The sequence below is a fragment of the Panthera onca genome, chromosome A1, assembly GCF_046562875.1.
Source record: "Panthera onca isolate mPanOnc1 chromosome A1, mPanOnc1 haplotype 2, whole genome shotgun sequence".
Lineage (NCBI taxonomy): Eukaryota > Metazoa > Chordata > Mammalia > Carnivora > Felidae > Panthera > Panthera onca.
Window position 1 is genome coordinate 160,359,180 of NC_138339.1, and position 17,128 is coordinate 160,376,307.

General features: G+C 53.3%; 1 protein-coding gene across 15 annotated transcripts in view; it reads right to left on the minus strand.

Moving 5' to 3' along the window:
• The window catches only part of ARHGEF7 (Rho guanine nucleotide exchange factor 7), a 135,046-nt gene that overhangs the window by 77,944 nt on the left and 39,974 nt on the right, over nucleotides 1-17,128 (minus strand). The window contains exon 1 of one of the 15 annotated variants that reach the window (XM_060636684.3): nucleotides 1,119-1,228. The exons of 13 other annotated variants lie outside the window; for them this stretch is intronic. Coding sequence is in view for 1 of the 2 variants with exons in the window: in XM_060636676.3 (XP_060492659.2) it covers nucleotides 1,119-1,124 (6 nt within the window). In the remaining variant the exon portion in view is untranslated. Of the gene's footprint in view, nucleotides 1-1,118; nucleotides 1,229-17,128 lie in introns of those variants that run through there. One more of the 15 variants, XM_060636676.3, reaches the window with a different exon arrangement.

Here is a 17,128-nt window from a genome sequence, read left to right on the forward strand (position 1 = left end):
AGACTAGGTCAGGCGCCCTAATCAAGCTCTCCCAGCACACTCACCTCAAGGACAACCTCACATGTATAGCCACCCTGCACTGGAAAACCCATGAAACCAGAGTTTACAACTCCCAACATCTAGCAAAACAGCCAGCACACAGTACAAAAGGCCCAACATCTGCTGAATGGATAAATGCACCAGTCGACCCATCCGTCCACCCTGCGGTGCTAAATGTCACCATGCGGGACATTCACACACAGAGCAGCTAAGGGGAGCCTTTCCAAATCTAATTGCTGCCTTCCTCAAAATTCTTCAGTTAATGGCCTTCTGCCTTTAATTTCTGAAATGAGTAAAAACCATGAGGTAGGTTTATTTAAACATGAGCAAACAGGGGCCCCTGGGTGGCTCAACTGGTTAAGCGTCCGACTTCGGCTCAGGTCATGATCTCACAGCTCGTGGGTTCGAGCCCCGCGTCGGGCTCTGTGCTGACGGCTCGGAGCCTGGAGCCTGCTTCGGATTCTGTGTCTCCCTCTCTCTGCCCCTCCCCCGCTCACTCATAAAAAACACCAACAAACAAAAGAAAAACTGAAGAACTTCAAGAAAGGAGGCCATCAAATCATGGAGTCAAGGGAGGAGCTGGACACACAGCTTGCTTTTTCTAAAAGCTGGAAGAAACTGAACAGAGCCTAACGCCTACGTGTGACCGCATCTAAGCATTCCGGACAGTCACTGGTGCCATTTCTCACACAGCTGATGTACAAAATGAATCAATTTCACTCCAGACCCTTCCTGTAAAAGGCACCCCTTCCAACAGAGCGTCTTTAGAATCAGTTTATACAACACAGAATCTAATTCATTTGTGAGATTTCAGAAACGAGTCAAATGAGCATTATCTAGGCGGACACATCTACCTACGTTTTGTTTAACATGTTAGTTGCATTTTTTAGGAGCACCATGAAGAGCATTAACTTTGACAGGCCTCCGCTTCCTTATGTGTCGAACATCAACGTTCCTTTGTAAAACGCAGGAGCAGCTAATCTGCCCATCTTTCAGCTCTGAAGTTCCAGTTTTAGAGATAGGAAAATTAAATACGCAGTACCCTATGAGAAGAATTCAACATAAAAAGGTCTACTAACCTTCATTGTGGTGAGGCAGCAAGTCACAAAACCCAGAAAAACAGGACGCTGAAAGCTGCAGCTTCCTGTTATTCCAGAACTATATATCTTTCTTACTTGGATACCAGGAAGTGTCTGGTTGGCCGAACCTGCCCACCGACGGGCTTCCATGTGACCCCACAACTTAAGTGGATTCACATCTGTGCTACACTTCTTCACAGGAAACTACACAACGAGAGGAGACAAACGCTTGCCGCCGAGAAACACACATTCTGAATCCATGAAATGTTCTGACTAAAGCCCAGCTCTAAAAAAAGTCTATTTCCCGAATTAGGAAACTATTCAACAAAAAGAAAAAGAAAACCAGAAAACTCTTGAGTAAAGAGTCTGCACTAGGGGAAAAGTCTCATTAGAACTTCTGTTTTAGTGTCTCGGCACAAGTCAGCCCACACGCGGGAGAACGACCAGGACACCGGCACACTCCGCCGTCCAGGGCACTCCGCGCTTAAGGACACCGGCCCCACCTCAGGGCCTACCCATGTCGCCCAAAGAGCAGCACCGCCCACCCTGGCTGGGGTCAGGAGCCAGCGGGAGGAAGGAAGCCAACATTGGGGTCCGCTTTGCCTCCGGTGGCGACGGAGCAGATGTTCTCGGGAGAGGCTGCATCTCCAGGGTTTCAGAAAACCAAAACACTCCGGCCAAACCCCAGGCCAGTTAAATTAGCATCTCTGAGGAACCCTGGCCCCATGTGATTCCAGGCAGCAGGGTGAGAAAAGCCCTGGAGGGACAAGGAAGGTGTGAATCCTCTCCCCAGGAGGGCTCCACTCCGGACCAAAACCAAACTCACAGTGAGGAGGGACCACTCTGTGGCCCAGAGATATTGGAAAAGCAGATCCCCAAACACTCACCCTCACTTTCGCATTTACGTGAATTAAATGTATACAGCAGAATCCAATATTCTTGAAGTAAAATGGTCCTGTTCCCCCCTCAAAATACTAAATTTGTTGATATTTAGTATTTTACTAATCAAAAGCAACAATACTATAGTGACAGGGAGCAAACACGACCCCCAGAGAGAGCAGGACAGAGGTGAGCAGCGTGTTCCAAGTGACAACACAGCACTGTCCAAGGAGCCAGAGCCCTGAGCAGCCGGCCCTTTCCTGCGTGGAGGCTGCCCCCGCTTGTTATAGCCTCACAATGTACGGAAGCCCTCCCAGGCTTCTGCTTTCTCATCCTTAAAATGGGAAGGAAAAACATACTGACAAGGACAGAAAGCAACATGCAAATGTCTCACATGTTGGAGAAGGAACAGATTTTAAGAACTGAAGTCTTGCTCACCAAGCTTCAGGTTTCCTGTAATACTGACCCATCAATAACCACATTCTACCATAGAAAACGGTTTTCTAAAACACAGTTACCAAGAAAAAAGCTTTCTCGATGCCTGGGGGGTACACAGAAGCAGAGGCCTCACGGGACCAGAGAAGGGAGTACAGGCATCCACACCACGCGCCCTGGAGCGCGACACTGCACCTCTCTGCATCCTGAAGGACCCTACTCCATCAAAGTGCTCAGGTTCCCACCCAAAACTCCCACCCCTGAAGCTGCTGCTTCTGACAGCCCAGCCCTCCCTCCCACTCACCTGTCCACCCTGACAGTGTGGACACCGCGGCACCCCAAGGCTCATGGGGGAAATACACCAGCACGCAAGAGGAAGGGCGGCCCCGCAGCCTGCACGCGGGTCTGCTCAAGGCTCTGGTGTACCTGCTGCCCGGCTCCCCGCCCACGCTGGCCCCGGATGGCTAGCACTATGGGGGAACACTTCCGCAGAATGGCCATTCCCTGCGCGGTCTGCCCAACACTGAACTATCCACTGCCTTGTCACACGGTCAACTCTCAGGAGGGGAAACCACGGTCAGCTTCACCTGAGCCCATTCTTAACACAGTGGGAAACAATCGCAAACTCCAAGCAGCACGGGAGGCCAAGACTGGGAGGGGTGCAGGCAGCGTGAGCCTCAAGGGCAGCTGCTGTTAGCAGGGCACACGCAGAGCAGACAGATGCCCTCGGCAGCAGGGGAGTGCCGCCCAATAAGGCCACCACAGCACCCCAGCGAAAGGTCCTGCCTGGGGAAACAGACCTCCTTGCAACAGAAAGGAAAGGATATTAAATCGAGGCTCTGGGTCCGGGAGTCCCGCCTCCCCAGCCCAGAAGGGACTTCTAAGAACCTGCTGACACACTATGCAGTCTGAAGAGGGCCCACCCTCCCCAGCCTGGACTTGGGTCCACCGAGGCAGCAGCATCGCTAAACACGGCTCTCCTCTACACCTCGGGTCCCCAACTGGGCACCTGCCAGATGCCCCAAGAAACCTGGGGCTCCCTTCTGGCTGCAGCCCCCATTATGAGCTCACATGGGACCACACATCTACCAACCACCACCACATCAAGGAAGGAGGCTGCAGTTTTCTCCACCAAAAAAAGCAGTAAATGAAACTATTTCATTAGATAAGGATAATTAAGATAATCATCTCCTCCTTTAGCAGGGAAAAATGCCAAATACCAAAAAGATTCTACCCCCAAATACATCATTCTCCTCGATTCGGCCAAAGCAGGGCACTGCTGGAATCCTCCTGAAAGTATCAGCATAAATAGCATCCCCACCCCAAGGCAGGCAGCACAGGACATCACAGACAGGCCAGCCACAGGGGCCAGCAGCACCAGCAGGGCAGAACCAGGCTCTCAGGTCCTCTGGTGGGACCCGCCCCCCCATCTCCACTGGGGGGGCGCCCACACGGGGTTAAACTCAACAAAAGAGCACACGGCTATGCCAGGGGACACCAAAAGCTACCAAGGAAGTCTCCAGGCTGTTTCTTTACAACTCCGGCCAGTCCCAGGTGTCCCTAAACAAGGTACAACCTGCAGAGAACCTTGAAAGAAAGGGAAGGCTGAGCGGAAGAGCTCTGAACAAAGCAGCACAAGCGAGACATGAGGTGGGGAGTGGACAGAGAGCGAGGCACAAGGCGGGGAGCGGCAGTGTCTGCAGGACACACACAACCACCACGCCAGTCGCTCTGCACAAACAGGAGCTCGAGGGGAAGTCAGTTCGGGACAACACATGTACACCGGGGCCACCTCAGACCAACCAGGCCCTGTGGCCCCCCACACCTAGGAGCGTCCAGTCCAAACCAGGAGGAAGGGCACGGAGGGCCGGCACAGGAGCACAGGCCTGCCGAGGGCCCCTGTGGAAGGTCACTGCATGGCCCTGGAGCCAGCTTCCCCACCTGAGGAGGGAGAGAAACGCCACTGGCCAACCTGCAAGGCCCCCCCGCCCCCGCCCCCCGACACAGGACACCACTTAAAGGAGGACCATCAACTGGGAGGAAAGGAGAACCAGGGTCAAGAGAGCCAGCCTTCCCAGGACACCTCGTGAAGGCTGAAGGAGGAAAGCAGGGGAAGGAGTTACGAGGCCACAGAGGAGGGTTAGGGTGCTCCCCTGCACCAGAGCCACGCCCCTGCACCAGGTTCCAGGTGGATGACGAGACACGGGAAAGGAGAAGTCAGCAGGACCCCAGCCCACCAGTGGGCAAGAGAATCACATGGCTCAGGACAGGTGGGGGCAGGGCAAAGCCCCATTCCACCAGCACCTGCTCCAAGAGGTCAGGAGGGGTTTTTTCAAAAGGAGGGACAAGCATGCGTGTTCACAGATGTGGAGCCCCTCAGCTCTAAACCAACAGCAGAGGGAGGAGGGCGCACCATCTGTGTCAGGAGGTCACGGTCAGGCCTGAGAGGCCGCCCGCCCAGCAGAGGCCCAAACAAACCAACCCCTCAGAGCACCCACCCCACCCCCCGACCACTAACCCCAGAAATCCTGCCCGTGATGTCACCAGAAGGGCTAACACATACCACCAAAGACAGGGCGATCTGGCCAGGTTCACCCTCCCAGCCCGAACTTCCTCTAGTCCTCTTAACGTCTTCTATTTTGACTTACATGGTCACATGCACTACCAAGTTTAGCTCCTGAACACACACCAGAAATCAGGAAGACTCACCTATACAGGAAGACGGGGCTGTGCCACACAAGTGAAGCAGACATCACCAGCATCCACCCGGCAGGGCAGTAACAGGAGGGTGACACCCCCGCCACCCCCCCCCCCCCAACGAGAGCTCCCCGAACGCACGAACCTCAATCTGACAGAGGAGGGCTGCATGAGGAGAAGCCGCCGTGGTTCTCAGGAAAGCCTTAAGCAACAGAAGACTGCTCTGAAGTAAACGGGTTTCCAAGGCACAAGTTCTAAGAGCAGATGCGGACCCGATCTAGAACCGTCCCATTCATCACACCATTTTCCGACTTTTTGGTCTAACTCCAATTCACCGCAGCTGGTCAGTTAGCGCCAGCATCCGCTCCCCACCCCCTGCCACGCCTCCCCATGGGCTCGGTCCATGCACCCACGCGCACCAGCTCCGAGCAGGATGATGCATGCCAGCCCTGAGCAGAAGCTGTAGGAGCCTTTGGGGGTATCCACCCATCTGAAGGAGACAGGCAGGCCCAGGCCGGAACTGCAGCATCAAGATGACCCTGAGAGCACGGCAACACCCTATCCGTAGCTAACACGCAGCCAGGAGGATAAACCTCTGGGCTTCAGAGTCTCGGAGACGTGGGGGCTGAATGACAGCATCTGGCAAGAACTGGCAATACACCCACATGCCACATTTTCCACAACAGAAGGGATTCTTGAAGGGGACAGAGTACATCTTCGAAAAAAAAAAAAAAAAAAGAAAAACAAAGAAGACATGAAGTGAAACAGGTCATTTAGACTCAGGCCAAGTTAACACTAAAGGGTCAAAGTTAAAACCTCTTCGCTGGATAAAACAACCCTCAGCTATTCAAAACAGGAAAAACTGTTCCCCACAAAGCACTTCTTATTGCAGAGCAAACGAGGTTTTCCCTTCCTTCCCAAACTCTGGATGCAGTCGTCACGTAACTGCTCGGGAGCGACGGCTTCACGTAGCCTCCAAGAAGAAAAGACACCATGTGTTCACAGGCTGGCCCTGCAAGCACTCGATCTTTCTCACACACCCTCGACTGGTCCGCCACCCTACACCAGGTACCCTAGGAGCCAGAAGGTAGGCAGGGCCAGCAGAGCGACAGAGGGCTTCACCACCTTCAACCTCCACCGCCTAGACCGCCGCTCGGCATCTAAGTAACAGGTCCCTCAGCCTCAGGGCCCTGGACAACCTACCTCGCAGGTCCTGGGGTGTCAGCAGTTCCCAGCGGCTCCACCGGGGGACACAGCTCTGGTCTCTCGGAGGCGGCCTGAAAGCATCCCCAGGGCTGGGTCTCAACCAGGCTGCCCACCACAGCCATGTGCTCAAGTCCTCACAGCAGCGACGTGGGCACTCGACAGGAAGGCCAGCACAGTGCCTGCGACTCAGGACTGCAGACCTGCATGCCATGCTGTCCCTAAGGAGGCCCCTGTGCGGCCCACTAGAGGGAAGGGGCCCCGGCCCCAACTTGAGAAACGAGTGCCCAGAAGTGTGAGCATGGCACTTGAAACCCAGCACCATGTCCACCGCCACGGGAGACCCAACGCACGTACACCTCTCCCCTCAAATCAGGTGCCCACACCTCTTCCCTGGATGGCTCAGCTGTCACAGAATGTCACTCCGCATTCTGTGGAGTGCAGACACACCTCACAACGAAGTGGGACAGGGTTCCCAAAAAATGTAACTAAAGGATGCCTAACGCAGTAAGGCCTGAAAGGCTCTCCCCACCACCCCCCCCCCCGCACTGCCCAGCTCACAATGGGGGCCTTGCTTCACCCTGACTTCCAAATGTCACTGATAATACTGGAAATCAGAACGTCTCCCACACAATAAAATAGAAAAGCAAACCACAGCACTAAGTTGATGGTGTCACTCATCATATAACAAAGACCCCGTCAGTCAAATCTTTCGACTAGAAATAAAATCCGAACCGGCTTAAACGAAACAGCACTGTTCAGGTAACAAGTCGAAAAAGTAAGAGCCACAGTGCAGAAGTCATCAGTTCTGGGCCATCTTTTTGTCTACTGTCTCCGGCATGGCCTGCAGTTTCAGGAACATTACTCCTACTGAGGTTACGCAGCCCCAGGCAACAGCAACGAGCCTGCCATCCCAGCAGCAAATCGCTGGCCCCGAGCCACCGGTCACAACCCCACAGCCAGAGAGGCAGAGTGGCCCTGGGAGCCAAGGTGACACACACATCCTCCCAGCATCTTGTGCACAACCCCAGTGTGCAGGGTGGGGACCCCCTACAGCACTGGGGCTACACAGAATCTGAGAAACAGGGTAGTGGAGATCTGTGGGCTGCCTCGGCTGCCCTCTGCACGTTCCCCGGGGCTCGACGACCACCCACTGACTGCAGACCACCAACCACAGCCACTGAAGAGAACGCATGCCTAAGTTATGCCCCTGGCTGAGGACACCCTGGGTACATGCGACAAGAAAATCACAGGGAACGTACGGACATTCTTTCTACCATCTCAGGGCTAAAGGAGAGACCCCCACAAGGGAAGGCCAGCCAAGCACGTTCAACTCTTGTAGCTTTAATGTTCCAAATGCAAGGAGCCAGGTCAGCTCCTCCAGGGAGTTTATGAGGAAGCTATTTCTGACGCAAGAAACTTACTTTTGGCACGGTTCTGGAGTGTAGTTCGCCAAGTTAAAAATATAATTTTGTCCTATCACATTGTCAAGAGAAATTGGATTTTGTGGCAAGAGGAGTAGAAAGGAGTCTTGAAGTCCTGCTATTTCAGTTTACTGCAAATGGTCCATACTGATGGGGACATGGGAGGAACAGGACTCTGCAGTGATTTCGCCCCCTTGGCTTCTGCAGGTTTGCTCTTAGTCCTGCCTACTCCTCCACTCCAGGGATAAAACTAGCTTGGCGATGGCTTCTATCAATACCTACCAGTCACCCGGTGTGCCCCCAAACAACTTTCCACTTTTTTTTTTTTTTTTTTTTCAACGTTTTTTATTTATTTTTGGGACAGAGAGAGACAGAGCATGAACGGGGGAGGGGCAGAGAGAGAGGGAGACACAGAATCGGAAACAGGCTCCAGGCTCCGAGCCATCAGCCCAGAGCCTGACGCGGGGCTCGAACTCACAGACCGCGAGATCGTGACCTGGCTGAAGTCGGACGCTTAACCGACTGCGCCACCCAGGCGCCCACAACTTTCCACTTTAAAATGAGAATTAAAGCATATTCAACGCTGTGCATTTGACTGTATCAACACCCACATACGAACAAGGGCAGGGACAACCCAGATCAAAAGAAACCCCAGCCCCATGTTTTAGGTGGTCTACAGGAAGGGGCGGCGGGGGACGGGGCGGGGGGGGGGGGGGGGGGGTTGGGAGTGATAAAACCCTGAGAAGTGGGGAAGACCACCGGAGCAAAGAAAGCACCAGCCGGCCTTCAGCCTCCACAAACAGAAAGCAGCAGAGAGGCCGAAGCCCCACCAGGCAGGGAGGGAGGCTCCAGCATCCACAGAGGCCTCTGGGCGCTGTGCTCAAGACTTCACGCCAACCTTATTTTACAAAGAAGACCCGGCCCCCAGGACGACGGTGTGATGGTCCGGGAGAACAAGACAGGAAGCCGGTGAACCACTGCGTTCTCCTGCAGGCGTACAAGGGGGTCCACAGCAAGCGGGGCAGTGGGCTCAGACACCCATGCACAAACACAGCGCCCCACCAGCCTGCAGCAGGCCCCCAGGCTGTCTGCAATGCCAATGGGGTGAGTCTGAAAAGAGCAGCCCTCCGGTGTCAAACAGGGGTCTGGGCAGAAGGGCTCAAATAAGTTAGGTGCTAACGTTTAGAGCCAGGAAGGTAACAAGTACACTGCATTAACTTTAAAAGTTAGCATGAATAGTTACAAAAGTCAAACTATGAGAAACATCTCAAAGATGGTAAAGTGCAAGGGTGCCTGGGTGGCTCAGTCGATTAAGCATCCGACTTCAGCTCAGGTCATGATCTCACAGCTCATGAGTTTGAGCCCCGCATCGGGCTGTATGCTGACAGCTCAGAGCCTGGAGCCTGCTTCAGATTCCGTGTCTCCCTCTCTCTCTGCCCCTCCGCTGCTCACACTCTGTGTGTGTCTCTCTCTCAAAGATAAACAGACATTAAAAAATATATATTAAAAAAAAAAAAAAAAGCTGGGAAACTGCAAATGCGAACTACCTCTCATCTCTCCCAAAGTTCCACTGAAAATGACAAAAGAGGCTTTAAGTAATAAAGAAGGAATTTACTGCAGCGCTAAATGGGGCAGGGGGCAGGGGCCATGAGCAATCTAAGCAAGGCCTCAGGGGATTCCACAGCACAGGAAAGGATGGGCCATACTTCTAAGGGGACCCAGGAGCACCTCGGTGACTGCTCCAGCAGGAGGATAGGAAGCAGCGCTTCTCCAGGAGGAGGCCAAGCACTCAGACCTCTGCCCGTAAGGAAAGCTGGCTGCCTACACCAGATCCCTAACAAGTCACTAAGTCCAGGTACTACTGGACCCACTAACAGACACAGAAGACAAAAAAGGAGACAATTCTACCTAAAATGAAATACCCTAAGAGCCCCACCATAAACTTCAAGCAGGGGTCGCCCTCTAGCTGGAGTGAGACACGGGAACTGGGGTACAGAGAAGGCTCATCCCTCTACCCTGCTCAGGGAGAGCATCCAGACCCTTCCCCCCAGATTTCCCACACCTATTCCCAGCCTCGCCCCTTACAGGGCCCCTCTCGTCTCACCTACACAGCTGTGCATTCATGTCAGCTATGGGGCCTTTATTCATAGAACAGGAACCGCAAAGTCCAGCTTTTTAAAAGCCCTGGACGTTACATACAGAACAGAGGTGAACAGAACTCAGACCGGGAGCAACAGCCTGGCTACAGGCCTCAGGGCCCAAGAAGCACAGCAGAGGGTTGTCTGGGTTCTGTGGGGGTTTTTGTTTTGCTTCAGATGCAGCCCAGATGCACCAAAAAAAAAATACAAAAACAGCCCCAGAAAAAGCTTGTCCTCTCTGGCTGGAGCACCAAGAAAGGGGCAGCACAGCAAAAAGGAAATTTCTAGACACTAGCCCTGCCCACCGAATACCGAGGGGGAACACGGCCAATCCCACCACTCACGGCCATCACAAAGTGCCCCTCATCCAGTCTGCCCCCCAAGCCCCATGGAGTCACACTGTGGGTTCCTCCTCTTCCACACAGGGGTGAGCTCCAAGAGGAAAGATCAAGAAATACAGGTTTCTTGGGGCACCTGGGTGGCTCAGTTGGTTAAGTGTCCAACTTCGGCTCAGGACATGATCTCACGGTCCATGGGATTGAGCCCCGCGTTGGGCTCTGTGCTGACAGCTCAGAGCCTGGAGCCTGCTTCGGATTCTGTGTCTCCCTCTCTCTACCCCTCCCACTCAAAACGAATAAACTGTTTAAAAGAAAAAAAAAAAAAAAAAGAAATACAGGTTTCTGGTACAGCATTTAAATGTGTAAAAGTACTGAAAAACTAAGAATTACTAGACAATGCAATTAGTGAAAACCAAGATACAGAGATGTTTCAAGGAGCTGGGAGGCAGGACAAGCGCACTAAATCCATCCCATTCTCGGGGATCCAAAGGAAGGGAGCCACAGTGGGACCACAGAAGCGGATCAGGACTTTTAAAGGTGAAAATCCAAAGGTCTTCGTGACAATTAGCTATCACGACAAACTGAGAAAGTACTCTCTAAACTGCTCAACCCTGTACAGACAGAACTCTCAATAGACAAGCAGTTCCAGTTTTGAGTGAGCAGAGAAGATAGACAGTACTTGGTACCTGACAGGAGACTTGAATAGATGCCGTCCACATGCCCAGACAGACGTTCAGGTCAGTGTTATTTCAAGGTACGTACATTTAACAGAGCCTGTTAGCAGGCACACAATGACATAACAGGACTACAACGTGACTGCTGGCACAATGCCTCCCTAGAGCAGTCTACAGCCTCCTGGTCTCAGGTCTAACCTTGGCAGGGCTATGCTGAGAGTCCTGAGGGCTGGGCCCAACTGCTTAAAAAACAAACAAACAAACAAAAGCAACCACCACCAAAAGCAGCAGCTTTCCAAAAATGCTAAAATGCTTGGGTACCTGTCTGTGCCTATTATAATCTTCCACACTGAAACGTTCCCCTCAAGTTCAAGGGTATGACATATCCCAAGGAAGGAAGACCCCAAATGCCACAATTCAGATTCTCTTTCAATTCCTATTCGGGACAGCTCATCAAATCCACGATGTTTTGTTGGTTCAGCTCAACCAAGGCCAACCAGGGAGCTGCTGGCTTTACCCGCCCAGGTATCCGCCCACTCACCTTCTCAAGTCTGGCCACGTGAAGCATCTCTCTCCGCACCCCAACCCCATGTGCTCCACTCCAGCAGGACTCCAGCCTCAGCCCTGGATCCCACCTGCATGCTTCCACCCTACTTGCCACACATGGCTGAGGCTCCAGAGACACATGTTGTGCATGGATATTTTCCCCAGGGCAAAGCAGGGTTCCAGAAGGTCCTCATCAACTGTGTGCAGACTGACCACCACCTGGAGAAACACTTCCCCATTCTCCACTTGCAATGAAATACAAACTTGCTCCTCAAGATCTTTGAACCTGTCCTATCCAATAAATGGTCAAAGGATCCCCTTCTACCCCAGCGGTGTTACAGCAGGCTCCCCGGGAATGCTGCCCCATCACGGGACGTTCCCTGCTACCCCACTATGAGCCCAACGAGATGCTCAAAGACACCCTGAAGACGTTAAGTTTCATCTCAGAAGATGGGAAGTTTCCAGGTCTCGTCAGGGTGAAAACAGGTCAGAGCCGGGGCAGTTGTGAAACCTCCACACCTGCTTCCCAGCCCCTAAGCAGCCTTGCCTGGTCCTCGAAATAGGACATCTGACTGACGGTAGTGAGACTCCCGATGATGATCCAGAACAGACACGCACACTTTGTTTTACATTACAACCAGTATACAAACACAAAACCCACATAATAAACATGCAATTTAATAACCTCACACTGAAAGAATTAGCAAATGCAGCTAGGACGGCATTTACTCAAGCTTTAAATAAAGTTGCTAATGATCACTGGTTCAAAGTCCTTCCTAGGTTATAAATCCTTCACTACGCTGAAAGGCTTCAGGGAGTTACACGTCATACCCATCATGACGGGGGACACACAGAACACAAAGATTCTGCAGGTAAACTTGCTAAGTCACATGTAAATCCTCCCCTCAGCTGCATGGTACAGGCTGCTGGTCTCTACGTGAACACATTTACCAACAAGACACTGCATCGCACCGCACCTCAAAATGCACCTCTCCTCTTCCCTTTCATGGGGCATCCAACTAACTGCACTGACCCGGTGCCCTTGCTGCAGCAGACCGGTTATTCTAAACTTACAAGGTGTGGACTCTCCCTAAACCTGGAGTCAAATACCAGCACTGCCCCTTGGTAAACATTAGACACCGGACATCTCGTGGACCCACTCCCCATCTTGGTCTCCCTTCCCTGGACCGGGGCTCCCCGCGCCCCCCTCACAGCACCGCCTTGTGGCTGACTCGGCACCGAGGGGCCACACGGCAAGTAGTCAGTATTGCTACGAAGCCGCTGGTACACAACTCTAAGAACTTATTTCCACCTCTCTGCATTTCTACCATTTCTCCTCATACACAAATGTTGTATCTGTACTCCTTCCTTCCTCTTAACTTTTTCCTATATGCTCCTGAGGCCCACGTGGATGAAATGCAGCTCCCGGCGTCAGCAAGAGTCGGGGACTAATATTTGCTGGATGGACAATGGAAAGCTGGCACAAAAGGTAAACAGAGCTCAGAAGTGAATGGCCAGGTTCACAAAGGACACCATATGACCTTCACACAGATTCTTGAAAACACAGGTAAGCTCTTCCACCGGCCAAAACACACACAACTTTCTAACTTACATGCCAAACACCACCGCCAAACGTTCTTGCCCAGAACCAAGATCTCAAAGGCAGTGTGCACCAAAAGGCCCCAGTACCACGCAGCTACCACCACGACACCAATCAATTCAGGAAGGGTCATCACAGGATGCTAAGTGCATCAGATGAAAGGCTGTGGGGCACCACCCCACAGATTATGTACTAAGCACAAAGACAAAGACCACCTTTACAATGCAGAGACCTGGCGGATGTCACCTTAGCCAAGGGATGGAACTCCGTGCCAGCGGTATGAAGTGTCAACATGAAGCACTTCTGATAGGACCCATGGAAATATAGATCATCAGTGTGTAGAATTCTTACCTAAAATGTCTAACCTGAACCAGACTCTACGGGGTTAACAACGCTGGACTCCCCAAAAACATAAGAGTCCTAATAAATGTGAAAGGTAGAAGAACGGTGTGGGGAAACTAAGGAAGAATATTCTCATCTCAAAGACGTACATACGGGGTGTTCAGAGGCAGGCATGTGGAGGCCTACCACGTGGTTTAAGTGGCTAGAGAATATCTGAACACTCAGAGCCAGGCGGCAAAGTGTCTGTATGGTGACCTAAGTGACGGCACAGGACGTCACACTACCTTCTAATGTGTTAGCTTAAGTTTTTCCAAGAAAAGGGCAAGGGGCAGGTCAGGAGGTTTGTTTGAGCTCCCCAACACTACCCCCAGCATCTTTTAAGTAGAAAATGAAAGCATTCCCTCACCATCCACAGACCAGATCAGCCCCGTGTCACTTCAGGATCTCAGTCGCTGCCTCAAAAACCCCCGCCCCAGCTCAGCCGACTGGCTGCTTCTGCCAGAAGAAGGCCTGAGGAAAGTACACTTCCCACTGTGCCTGTCCTAAGCTGGGCAGGATCCTTGGCCTTTCTGTAAGTTTGAGGGAAACTGCCACAATTCTCCCCACCTCACCAAACCCTAATTTGAGGGACCCAACTGGGTCAGCTTTAAAAACCAAGCTAATTAAGTCAGGCTCTCCAGGGGGACTCTGGAATGTTTTAAAAGCTCCACAGCTCTGCAACCCAAGGGGACCCCATCCGTTCTAACCTACAAGTCCTCCCTGAAGGGATGGAAGGGGACGCACCCCCCTCAGCCTGGAGGAAGGTGGGAAGAGCCACAGCATGTCCTGTCCTAGTACTTCAAGTACAGACCAGTGAGTTTCCCTCAACTACCCGAGAAAACACCCAATGCAGACTAATATCAAATAGATGGGAAATACATATTCTGGTTAGAAAACTATTTTTTACAAAAACATACGAAGGGCAGATTTCACATCCAAACGTGGCCTGAGAGGCCTCGGACTTTGTTTTGCTTGGTCATCACTCACTGGGAACTGGCCCTCTCGCTGGTTCCCAGGACCTACAGGAACTCCTCAGGGACGCAAACTGCTTCGGGCAACTACCTGCCAGGAAAAGGTCTCCCCTTCCCAGGCGGCCAGCGGGGATTCTGCTGGTTCTTAAAGCCCAAGTAGAGAAGTGAGGACTAAGACATCCTGAGAAGCCTCAAACAAGGTGGGAAAAAGGACAGAGGTGGGAAGGCACCACGCTAAGTGACCAGCATCTTTTCTGGGCAAAGAAAGCACTCAGGATTCTGCAGACTGTACGTGCTCAAGCTCTAGATTCATGCCGCTCCCACTCATCAGTCCTGACATTTTTAACCAAGAGGCCTTACTGGAGAATAAAAGATAGTCCTTCAATAAAGCACTTCCCCTTCAACTGGCCAACAGTGACCATCCTATTCAACCGCAAAGCAGAAAGAACACACGTGCAGCCTAGTGCTGTTCAGGAGAATACACTCCTACCCAGGAACCCTACCCAGGGCTCCTACCCAGAAACCCTTTCCCCACTGCGCGAGGCCATGAGGATGCACCGGAGGCTGGGGGAAAGCCTTGCCAGCGACCCCCGGCCAGGCGTGCGGTCGGCCGGGCTGGCCCACACAAGCCGCGCCCCGCCCCCCCGCCCCCGCCCCGGTCCAGCACCTAAAGGGACAGATGCAAGCGCACCACAGGCTGGGGGTCCCAGCACAGGGCAGGCCTGCCCCCCTCCTCAGCCGGCACAGCCCTGCCTACACGCCACACGCATCCAGAACGCATGTCCAACCCAACCCGCCTCCGCTCCATCAGTGATTCTACCTGACCCGTCTCCAAAGTCACCCAAGGACAAGGACCAGCCTGCAACAGGAATCTGGGCCCTTTTTAGATTAGGGAACAAAAGGTCAAGAGTTACGTGGGTTTCTTCAATATGCACCTGCCCACCCTTCCCTGCACCCTCCTAGGGTCTCCCCAGTGAGGGGCTGAGGACAATTCCTATCTCCATATAGGGGCAGAGACCAGTCTGGACCCCACACAGGGCTCTAGCACTGGTCTGCTGCTCTCCACAGGACACCTGCACAGCTCCTCAGAGCACAGCTACACATGCTCGCCCAATACAAGTTTCTAACCAGTTTCAAGCCCTTTTTTCTTTTTTCCTTAAGTGAGAGAGACAGACAGACGGGAAGGGACAGAGGGAGAGAGAGAATCCCAAGCAGACTCCACACTCCGCTCGGAGCCCAACGCAGGGCTGGATCTCATCACTGCGGGATCATGACCTGAGCCAAAATCAAGAGTCGGAAACACTCAACCGACTGAGCCACACACATCGTGTTCTCCCGGCCCCACCTGGCACCCCAGCTCCAGGTCCTTTCTGATTCTAGAAGTCTGTGTGGTCGATATGCCTAAGAGCCTCCCCTGAAGAGCAGAGCCACCGGGTCCCCAGGCAGCCCCTACTGTGCTCCTGTGCACGCACAGCTGGCCACCTGGCCCCTCAGGCCGACCCTCACCACCAGGACAGGCAGCCACTGCTGACAGAGAAAAGGGGGCTCCCTTTTCAGTTACACCTCAGCCATAAGTCCTTCAGGGAAGCCAGGCCCTGAAGGGAAGAAAACAAAAATTGAAGGAGTGACTGAACCGGAAGGAACAGTGAAGGTGTGAACAGGGGTGGGGAGAAGGGCGAGCAGAGACACCAGACGGGGCTCTACAGACATGCCGAGCCCCTTCACCAGCAGGCTAGCGAGGGCACCTCGGGTGTTTTTACCAAGTCAACCAACATCTACTCCGTGCCTCGTAAGTGACAGACACCAAAAACTCAAGCTTAGAAGCAGGCTGAGGAGTCCACAGTCCGAGCAAGGACACGGCGTTGAACGTGCCACAGAGGGAAATGGCAGGGACCGGGATGGTGGAGGAGACGTGCAGATGGGGGGCAGAGGCCACGGGGGGCTCCGAGCACAGACAGAATGGGGCACAGGAAGGACCCCCTCCGGGGACACCCTGCTTGAACCTGGCCCCAACACTCATAGCCGAGTGACTGTGGCCGTGTTCCTCAACCTCTCCAGCTCAGGGTCTCAGCTCAAGGGAGTCATCACAAGGTTTCAACGTTAACACGTGAAGCCACTCGCACAGCGCCTAGCACGGCACACACGCTTTGTGAGCATAGTACTCACACTACTACTTTGATGAGCGTAGTACTCCGGACATCTCCAGGAACTTGACATGCCTGGGACAGGAAGTCCAAGAGCAGGGGCAAGGACAGAAGTGGACAAGGGTCAAGTCACAAGAAGTCCCACCCATACAGTAAAGCTCCTGGACGTGACCATCTGAGTAAGGGGGGGCATGTACAGGGGTGGTTTCAGCAGGGCAGTGCCACGGTCAGGACAGAGGACAGGCCGGAGGCCCCCGGGCCACCCCCCAGGCAGCAGCACATGAGGATCAAGGAACGGAGAGCAAATCAGGCTGTGTACGGGCCTGCCACGGATAGAGGGCAGCCAGACGCAAGCTGACAACATGCCCCTGGCTTCCTCCACACTCCTTCCTCTAGACTGGACAGCGCCCTCGCACGACAACCGGTTACCACTGCACGCCTGGCTGGGCCTCCCGGGGAGGAGTGGGCCCACCTGGGTCCAGGCTGTGGCACAAGCGACATGGACATACCTGACTGCAGAAGGAGCCAACCATGCAGAGCACAAGTGTGTCGGCTCAGTCAGAAAACCGGGGACCTTACC